The sequence below is a fragment of the Megachile rotundata genome, chromosome 7 (assembly GCF_050947335.1).
Source record: "Megachile rotundata isolate GNS110a chromosome 7, iyMegRotu1, whole genome shotgun sequence".
Classification (NCBI taxonomy): Eukaryota; Metazoa; Arthropoda; class Insecta; order Hymenoptera; family Megachilidae; genus Megachile; species Megachile rotundata.
The window spans coordinates 11626750-11638106 of NC_134989.1; the positions used below are offsets into that span (position 1 = coordinate 11626750).

At 34.6% G+C, this 11357-nt stretch overlaps 1 protein-coding gene across 1 annotated transcript; it reads left to right on the forward strand.

Annotated features, from left to right (window-relative positions):
- Positions 1–484: 484 nt before the first annotated feature.
- Positions 485–11343, forward strand: LOC100880976 (transmembrane protease serine 9-like). Its single transcript, XM_076533461.1, has 15 exons — positions 485–619; positions 1045–1133; positions 3711–3995; positions 4733–5029; positions 5198–5299; positions 5372–5523; positions 5696–5847; positions 8416–8426; positions 8497–8503; positions 8725–8813; positions 9215–9493; positions 9832–10128; positions 10269–10370; positions 10443–10594; positions 10762–11343. Exons 2-15 carry the CDS (start codon positions 1064–1066, stop codon positions 10915–10917), a joined length of 2151 nt encoding a protein of 716 aa, XP_076389576.1. The 5' UTR covers positions 485–619; positions 1045–1063; the 3' UTR covers positions 10918–11343.
- The last annotated feature ends 14 nt before the right edge of the window (positions 11344–11357 follow it).

Here is an 11357-nt window from a genome sequence, read left to right on the forward strand (position 1 = left end):
ATCATACTTTTGGAAATATCTCCAAAACTAAAGGAGATAATTGAAAGCTTTTTCTTTTGTATTGTGGGTCTTTTAACAGAGAATTTTTCTGCATACAAAATTGTAATAAACTTCATTTATTTAAATAATATCGTAAAATTCAATAGATTTGAATTCCGCTGTAAATTAACATCCCATCAATTTTCCGTAAACGATCGTTAAAAACGCATCGCATAATTCATTGTTTGCGTAGAAGCAAATATTTCTGTGGTTAGTTTTACGTTTAGATGCACTAATGAGTTATAACACGTCAATAGATAATATTGGAGGATGATTGACGATTCCGTAAAGACACGAATATGGCAACTGGAACAATTGTTAAACAAGGTTGTTAATTAGGACATAATGATACATTTTTAACCTTTTAATAACGCAGTTATAAGATCCATAGCGCGTGCGTCAACCATGGTTCCCGGAATTGTAAAACTTTTTTTAAAAGTGGCCACCGTGATGAGAAATCCTCAGTCGGACGCGAGTCGTGCCAGAAGAAGGTTCGCGCGAATTGTCGTGGACTTAGTGGCTCACAGAAATCGACTATTTATTGAATAGTCACGTATCTATAAATTTATTGAATAATCAGGTATAATTCAGTTAAGCTCATTCAGAAACTCGACGTTTAACGAAAAGGTCACTCCGTGTCGTGTAGTACGCGAAGATTACTGCGAAAAATTATAGACGAGATACCAATAATTACAGTGTTCTACTTTGTAATTTTTATAGTCATTACCTGTTTTGTGATAATTTATTCTAAAGTGCATTATCTGTGAAATTTGTGAGATTTGGTGTATGAACAGAGCTTCATGTATTTTAAATTATTTTATACTTATTGAATAATATTCCATGTGACACGTGAATTAAATTCACTTTAAATACGACTATGTGATGTTTTCATATAGTCATAATCCTATAAATTATACCAGTGCAATTTGTATTTTTTTTTAAATATTTGTGAAACTTGATATTCGTATATTTTCATGCGATACTGAACCTTCTCTTTCTTTTCAGAAACCCAGCGACAAGAAAGATGTTGTTCCCATGTTTGGCATTAATTGCAGTTCTGTATCCATCAATAGTTCCCCAGGTATCCGCAGAAGGTTTGTAAAAGAAATTTTTTTCCAACTGTAATATCTACGAACAGTCTTCGTGTTCAAACCATTTCCGTTTTTTGAAGCTAAAAGCATATCCGATAATTACGCTATAAAAACATTGGTGGTTATTTTTCGCCAAACGAAATAAAACGGTAACACGTGTCGTAGCGAATGGTTCATAAAAATTTGACGATTTCTAGTTTCTTCCGAATGACTGATAGCATTCACGCGATAGAAAATCTTTTCTCCGAAATCATGCTCACGAGATGTGTGATAAAACGCGGTGCATGACTTAAGCGTTACATAATGTAAACAGAAGTTGTTGACAGAAAAGCATCTCGATTCATCTTAAGAAACGTCGTGCATTTCATAGAATCTGAAATCTAGTCTTCTGCGAAAATTGTGTTGAACAATTGTGATCATTTTAAACTGGATAAATTCTTAGATGATTGGATTAGATGATTAATTGATAAATTCTCAAGGAAGTCGTAAGTACTCATAGCTCGGTTAGTGTCAAATCCTCAAGAGAAAAGACAGACGAAGTATCTGTACATTGCAACTTTCTGCACGAGCCCCTGACGCAGGGAAATACCGATACTCGCCAGTATAGGTACTTTATGAACTGAGTACTAGTTACACTGATGTTTATATTATACACAAGTTTTTGATGTTTATATTATACATAAGCTGGTAATTTTCTCACTGTGGTAATTCACAAGCTTAGATCACACGTTCCTAAATTGTCATTCGTCACCATTCGCTATATCGCACCATATAGCACCGCTATATCACCACACGTTACTTTCCACTCGTTACCACGCTATCATCAAATCTTACATTCCGAATATACCAAATAATTTGGTTACTGGACTTCCCAAAACTTTCCTATCCACATCATAGCTACAAAAAGTTCAAGATAACCAAACGTGCAAAGAAGATTCACGTGCTTGCGAAATGACTAGTAAAAAGCAATTAGTCATAGATTGTTGATCGAAGACTGTTCTGAAGGTCGTCCATAGAGAAATGACCATCACGGAATCCCCTTCGACTGGTTAATTTTTACCTAGAAAATTGAGTAATCTATGACGTACACTAGTTGGAACATGATCAAGGTCTGAACCTTCAAAGATGGAGGTCAAGAAATGTTAGCAATTACAGTTATCATGCATCGCATGCGTTTCTAACCTTTCGTGTTATTGTAGATCTCAGTTGACGATTGATCTAATTCGTTCTGAACCAAAGATCAAATACCATTAAAGTTCTATTCAGAATTTGACCTATTTCGCTGCATTCCAAGTATACTTGAATCAATCATTTAACTTATTATGCAGTCTTCGAATATGAATTCATTAATTCGTTATTAAAGCTAGTTTTTGTTAATCCCAATATTTTTTTCTTTGATTGAATTTTAATTTGTTTGTGTGGTTTTATGCGAATCGAATTTATAATGCATAGTTCTTTTTATATGACATTGGAAGGATCTTGAGGTATTATTTTGTTTTTTAAATGTCTGGACATTCATTAGTCAATGAGATATAGTGGGACTTATATCATCGTCTGTCAGTCAAACTATATGATCTTCAAATATGCACTTTTTCAAAATATAATTTACCTTTTATTTTAATTCAATTTCCGTCAAAATAAATATGATTATCCGTGCACATTTTTCTAATCTTCTATGACATCTTCTTATCGAGTGGCTTCAAAATTACTTAGTTACAAGCAGCAATTAGTACACGAAATAGATAAAAATAAAGCGAGAAATAATGTGGTATTATGTAATACTGCCCGTTGAAATGTTAATAATACCAAGAATCACGGTATAGTTATTTTTACTATAACGAGCAAAGTTTGAGCGATGATAAAAAAACAAGGTTTGCAATATCCTTTCGATTTACGATATCAGTATTTTTCCAAGAAACCAACCGCTGCCTGCAACAAGAAACGTAATTAAACAACGTTGCTTGAAAATCAACATTCTCGTTTTTGCTCAAGGCGTAATCGTGTGTAATCAGAGGATACTAACGGTAATGATTTTCTCTTCAACCAGTAACTTCCTGTCTAAATTTACGTCAAGACCTAGAATATACTTCTTAATGTTGAACAGGTATACTTGAATTTTCAATATTTGCTCTTGTGCTAACTCAATTATGGGTTATTCCGAAAAGATGATCTTGGTTTGATAAATTATAATAGCTCTTCATAAGCACGCGTTAACTGATTGAGCAAAAACAAACTGAAAAATGTGAAACTTATTTGTTCAAATATTGTCAATTGAAAGACTAGTTTAAAGGAAACGTGTTCGATGAAGTATACTACGAGCCACGAAATTCATAGTAACAAGATAATAAGTACTTTCAGAAAATACTTTCCTATATTCTTTTACACTTCATTAATTTTTTGGTGAAACAAGTATAATTAGTTCATGCTATAAATAACAAAAGGAGGCAATATGACTAATTCACGGCTTTCATTAAATTCATAAACAATTCACAAAATATTTGTTAATATTAGAGTTAAATGAATACGCTAAATGAATATTAGAGTTAAATGAATACTAGAGTTAAAAATACTGCTTTTCAGGTGAACCATGTACACGAAACAATCTACAAGGCGTCTGCATTAACATACGGTCCTGTCCGTTTTTAATAAATATACTACAAACTCAAGGCATAGCAGCCAGTGAATACTTGATGAGCACTGTTTGCTATTACGCTGACAGGGATCCAATTGTTTGTTGCCCTCAGAACGACTCAAGAGATAGTAAAGAAATAAGGGACAGTCCGTATGGACCATTGCAACCACCGGATTGTGGCTTCAGCAGCATCCAACATCAAAGAGTTGTTGGTGGTGTGCCAGCTGAACCTGGTATGTAGATTATATCTCACTTTTTTTATGTTTTTTGATTAATTTATCTATGGGTAGAATCAACAATGTAACAGTGTAAATTTAATTCGGGAATAAATTTCGACAATTCCACATTGCTGCATCCCCAAATTCCAACGTCCCTAATTTTCTATATCTCAAAATTTCTACGTTGCTAGATTGTTACATCCCCAAATTTCTACATCCCTAAATTTCCAAGTCCTTATATTTCCACATTCCCAAATTCCCACATCCTCAAATTCCCACATCCTCAAATTCTCACATCCTCAAATTCCCAAATTCCCAGATTCTCACATCCCAAATTCTCACATCTCCAAATTCCCACATCCCCAAATTCCCATATCACCAAATTTCCACATCCCCAAATTTCCACATCCTCAAATTTCCACATTCCCAAATTCCCACATCCCCAAATTCCCAAATCCCAAAATTCTCACACCCCAAATTCTCACATCTCCAAATTCTCACATCTCCAAATTCCCACATCCCAATTGTTAAATTTCCAAATTTCTTAAAACTCCCCTTGAGTCTCCCCAATTTTAATTTCAGCACCTAAATTATCTAATGTACATCTCACACCCCAAATTCTTACATCTCCAAATTCCCACATCCCAATTGTTAAATTTCCAAATCTCTTAAAACTCCCCTTGACTCTCTCCAATTTTAATTTCAGCACTTAAATTATCTAATGTACATCAGCAATGTTTACAATATTTCAGGTGCATGGCCCTGGCTAGCAGCCTTAGGCTACGAGAATAAAAACAATCCATCGCAACCAAAATGGCTGTGCGGAGGATCCTTGATATCCGCCCGACACGTTTTGACTGCCGCCCACTGTATTCGCAATGATTTGTACACCGTCCGCATTGGGGACCTAGATTTATACAGCGATAACGACGGTGTTCAACCTGTTCAACTAGGAATTGACAAAGTAACAGTTCATCCTCAATATAGCACCTCTTCGACCGTCAACGATATAGCTATTATCAGGTTGAACAACGACGTGCAATTTTCCGGTAAGTATCAATGCTATAAGTATCCATTCAAGTTTTTCCTGGAAATAAAAATTTCAAGTGTTCGATGTGAGTGTTCATTGATCGAAGTAAAATTCTATTCGAAATGAACGAACAGAAGTTTCGTTAAGAATTAAAATATCTCGACTGTTTTTACCTTTTTACTTTCAGAGCACGTCCGCCCGATTTGTCTCCCAGTAGGGCCTTCCCTTCGGAACAATAATTTCGTACGAGCCTATCCGTTCATTGCTGGATGGGGATCACTTGCACCAAGTAAATAAATTCGTTCGCTATTTTCCAATGTAAATTTTATTTGAATATTTTTTCATTTGCCTTGTTCTGCAGAGGGTGCTAGTAGCGCGGTTCTTATGGAGGCGCAGGTACCGGTAGTTACTAATGCGGCTTGTAAAGATGCATATTCTCGATTCCAAGCTGCTGTCATCGATGATCGAGTATTGTGTGCTGGATATGCTCGTGGTGGAAAGGATGCTTGCCAGGTAAAGTCACAAAATTCATGAAACCTTAAAATCGCAAACCTCTACGCAGCCATTAATTTCCATTTTAGCGAATGCAAACTTTGTCATGCAACGTTTAAAAATTCGATAAAATCACTTCATAAAAAAATAATTCGGTGAAATGTAGAAGGTTTAATTCTTTATAATTTTGTAGGGCGATAGCGGAGGACCTTTGATGTTGCCGCAGCGCCAGCATTTCTTCCAAATTGGAGTGGTTTCGTACGGTTATAAATGCGCTCTGCCTGGATATCCTGGTGTTTACACTAGAGTCACCGATTTCCTGGATTTCATTATCTCTGCGATGCAGTAATCGAAAAGTATTCGTGAAGCTTAAGGTTCCACCCACTCTAGATAAAAATCTTGGACTGTAAATAATCTCTGTAAATGCTGTTAGTTGCACATCGATTCGCGTCTTTTGTTAAACGAACGATTTTGCACTGAAAGTGTTTCTGAAACGCGAAGGACGTTGTTAATTAATCTTGATTAAAATATAATTTAAACCATTTTTCAGATTTATTTATAATTTCATGTCATATGAAGAGTAGACATTCATATGAGCGTAAAGGTAGCATTATGTATAGGAAATCTCTTTTTCGCTATAGGTGACATATACATCATATGCTACACTATTAAACACATATAAATGAGAAAATATTTCTGTGACAAAACGAACAGTTTGATATTTCTTGGCCACTCTTAAAATAGTGTACATAAATTCAAAAATGATCATTATTAATTCATGTATTAGATATACACATTTTCATGAATGTCCATGCAATATTTAGTATATGTACTTTTTATTTCCTTGCATTCTACATGATACTCATTACAATAAATGTAAATTATGTATAGAATAGGAAATTTATAAACTACAAATTGATTTTTGGATTTGTAGTATCATTCACAGTAGAATTTTTGAAAGATTTTCAAGATTATTTATTCTGTTTCGCTGTTACAGGAGATTATGATCATGTGTTATAAAATTGTTTACCATTCGGTATTATCTTTACGGTACATATACACATATGGTATAGTATCCATTTAGAATAGTGACCTTCATTATAATAGTTCAATATAATAGCGACCAATTTCACTATGATAAAGTAGTTAAATAAAATCAAACAATGTAATTAACAAGCACCGTATTACTTTAGGTACTAGAACATATCATAATTTATCCTACTTGACAAAATATTGTACAAAATCGAATGTATCTTGATCATGCACCACTTGTGTAACAATTCACATGTAAATATATCGAATATGTACATATATGCCATTATAGAAAAATGATTTTGCTTTCTCATATTTTTAACAACAGGTATTTTAAGATTTTATAATTCAAATGATATTAGCAACTTTGTTGAGTTCGAGTGGAATGGAAGGATTAAAAAACAAGTCAGACAATACTAGTTATGTCATTGCCGGATGACACTATCTTGTTTGGCGCATATCTATGACACTTATGCCGTCATCAATGTATCAATTATCTATATCCAAACAATGTTTCTTGAGAAACAGGACGAGCGTTATTTTTTAAACGACGCATCGTGTAGGACTCATCGTGTCAAAAGACACTTCTTTGGTATATTTTATAAAACAAAATTAATTTTTATATTATATTACCACGTGCCACGTGTCACATTACTTCACTATTCGTTGTATTGCCCAGATTTCTAAAAACGTTCCTCTCCTACGTCCCTTCCGTAACGTCTAGAAGTAGAAATGTAAAGTAGAAATGTAAAAGGCGATTAATTATGCTGGTGAATAGAGAAATGGCTGCTATGGTTTTTCCATCAACTGCCCAATATTTTAACTAGAAAATTGAGTAATCTATGACGCTAGTTCGAAAGGTCCGAACCAAAGATGGAGTTGAAGAAGTGTCAGCAATTATGATGCACCACATGCAATGCTCCTTTCTTGTTCCATTTATTGTGCAATTCAGATTTTACTTGATAAGCGATCTGATCCATTCTGGACCAAAGATCAAATAAAACTTCTATCTTCCAAATTGCTTTCTACTAAAATTTAAACAATTAGATTTAGGAGAAATTATATCGATTAATTTTTTAATTTCACTTGCACTTTATTCATTGCTTCGTTATTCATCGATATGTATCTGCGATTTCATTTTAATTAATCGCACTGTGTCTTCTGCGACGAACTTATTCTGTGGCAGTTACGCAGTCTGGTTCCATTGAATCGAATTTATGATTTACATTTTATAACACAGGAAGAATGTTAAAGTACCTTGCTTTCTGTGCATTGAAATATTGAGGAAAAATTGAATAAAGTAGCTCTTTTCTCGACCATGATGTAATGCCACGAAAATGCCGCATAAATGTCGATTTATGAATACCAATGTGAAGTTTGAACGAAAACTTGTTTTACTCAAAATAATTTCCATTTTGCATGTATCTTTGGTGATATAAACAAATGTTTATCTCAAACATGACACAGCTTCCATCCAGAATCCAATATAGATCTAAACTTGTTATGTCTTTTAAAATGATTCACTTATACGAATTCCTTTAAACGTTGTTATTGTAGCTCAGAAATAAAATTATTTATTTATTATAATGAATGTGTCCCGAAATTGTTTAACCCTCCTAAATAGTGGGCACCGTGATGAGAAATCCTCAATCAGACGCGAGTCGTGCCAGAAGCAGGTTCGCGTGAATTGTCGTGAACTTAGTGGCTCACAGAAATCGACTATTTATTGGATAGTCACGTATTTATAAATTTATTGAATAATCAGGCATAATTCAGTTAAGCTCATTCAGAAACTCGACGTTTAACGAAAAGGTCACTCCGTGTCGTGTAGTACGCGAAGATTACTGCGAAAAATTATAGACGAGATACCAATAATTACAGTGTTCTACTTTGTAATTTTTATAATCATTACCTGTTTTGTGATAAATTATTCTAAAGTGCATTATCTGTGAAATTTCTGAGATTTGGTGTATGAACAGAGCTTCATGTATATTAAATTATTTTATAATTATTGAATAATATTCCATGTGACACGTGAATTAAATTCACTTTAAATACGACTATGTGATGTTTTCATATAGTCATAATCCTATAAATTATACCAGTGCAATTTGTATTTTTTTTTAAATATTTGTGAAACTTGATATTCGTATATTTTCATGCGATACTGAACCTTCTCTTTCTTTTCAGAAACCCAGCGACAGCAAAGATGTTGTTCCCATGTTTGGCGTTAATTGCAGTTCTATATCCATCCATGGTTCCCCAGGTATCCGCAGAAGGTTAGTAAAAGAAATTTTTTCCAACTGTAATATCTATGTAATACCGAACAAAAACAAATTGAAAAATGTTCAACTTATTCGTTTATTGTCAATTGAATGACTAGTATAAAGTAAATGTGTTCGATGAAGTATACTAAGAATCACGAAATTCATAGTAACAAGATAATCAGTACTTTCAGAAAATACCTTCCTATATTTTTTCATATTTCATTAATTTTTTGGTGAAACAAGTATAATTAGTTCATGCTATAAATAACAAAAGGAGGCAATATGACTAATTCATGGCTTTCATTAAATTCATAAACCGTTCATAAAATATTTGTTAATATTAGAGTTAAATGAATACGTTAAATGAATATTAGAGTTAAATGAATACTAGAGTTAAAAATACTGCTTTTCAGGTGAACCATGTACACGAAACAATGTACAAGGCTTCTGCATTAACGTACGGTCCTGTCCGTTTTTAATAAATATACTACAAACTCAAGGCATGACAGCCAGTGAATACTTGACGAACACTGTTTGCTATTACGCCGGCAAAGATCCAATTGTTTGTTGCCCTCAGAACAACTCAACAGATAGTAAGGAAATAAGGGACAGTCCGTATGGGCCATTGGAACCACCGGTTTGTGGCTTCAGCAGTCTCGCATCAGTTGTTGGTGGTGTGCCATCTGCACCTCGTATGTAGTTCATATCTCACTTTTCTTATGTTTATTGATTAATTTATTTGTGGGTAGATCAACAATGTAACAGTGTAAATTTAATTGGGGAATAAATTTCGAAAATCCCACATTGTTACATCCTCAAAATCCAACGTCCCCTGATTTCTGTATCTCCAAATTTCTACGTTGCCAAATTGTTACATCTCCAAATATCTACATTTCCAAATTTCTACATCCCCAAATTCCTACACCCCCAATTGTCAAGTCCCCAAATCTCTTGAAACTTGACCCTCCCCAATTTTAATTTTAGTAAATAAAATATGTACTGTACATTAACAGTGTTTACAATATTTCAGTTGTATGGCCTTGGCTAGCAGCCTTAGGCTACGAGAATAAAAGCAATCCATCGCAACCAAAATGGCTGTGCGGAGGTTCCTTGATATCCTCCAGACACATTTTGACTGCCGCGCACTGTATTCGCAAGGATTTACGCACCGTCCGCATTGGGGACATAGATTTATACAGCGATGAAGACGGTGTTATACCTGTTCAATTGGGAATTGACAACGTAACAGTTCATCCTCACTATAGCAAGTATCCGCCCGTTAATGATGTAGCTGTTATCAGGTTGAACGACGATGTGGAATTTTCCGGTAAGTATCAATGCTATACATATCCATTCTTCCTCGAAATAAAAATTTCAAGTGTACATTGAAATTCTGTTCGAAATGAACGAATAGAAGTTTCGTTAAGAATGAAAATATCTGAATCGTTTTTGTCTTTTTACTTTCAGATTTCGTCCGCCCGATTTGTCTCCCAGTAGGGCCTTCCCTTCGGAACAATAGTTTCGTACGAACCTTTCCGTTCATTGCTGGATGGGGATCACTTGCACCAAGTAAATAAAATTGTTCGCTATTTTCAAATGTAAATTTTATTTGAATATTCTTTCATTTGTTTTGTTCTGCAGAGGGTGCTACTAGCGCGGTTCTTATGCAGGCGCAGGTACCAGTAGTTACTAATGCGGCTTGTAAAGATGCATATTCCCGAAGAAATGCCTCTGTCATCGATGATCGAGTATTGTGTGCTGGATATGCTCGTGGTGGAAAGGATGCGTGCCAGGTAAAGTCACAAAATTCATAAAACCTTCATATTCGCAAACCTCCTCGCAGCCATTAATTTCCATTTTAGCGAATGCAAACTTTGTCATGCGACATTTAAAAATTCGATAACATCACTTCATAAAAAAATAATTCGGTTAGAACGTTTAATTCTTCTTAATTTTGTAGGGTGACAGCGGAGGACCTTTGATGTTGTCGCAACTCGAGCATTACTTCCAAATTGGAGTGGTTTCGTACGGTCATGAATGCGCTCTGCCTGGATATCCTGGTGTTTATACTAGAGTCACCAATTTCCTGGATTTCATTATCTCTGCGATGCAGTAATCGAAAAGTATTCAAGAAGCTTAAGGTTCCACTCACTCTGGATAAAAATCTTGGACTGTAAATAATCTCTGTAAATGCCGTTAGTTCCACCTCCATTAGAGTCTTTTGTTAAACGAACGATTTTGCACTGAAAGTGCTTCTGAAACACGAACGACTTTGTTAAATAATCTTGATTAATCTTAATTAATCGCTCTGCATCTTCTGCGACGAACATATTTTGTGCAATTACGCAGTCTGGTTCCATTGAATCGAATTTATGATTTACATTTTATAACACTGGAAGAATGTTATCGAACCTTGTTTTTTGTGCATTGAAATATTGAGGAAAAGTTGAATAAAGAAGATCTTTCCTCGACCATGATGTAACGCCACGAAAATGCCGCCTGAATGTCGATTCATGAATACTAATTTGATGTTCGAACAAAACTTGTCTTGCTCAA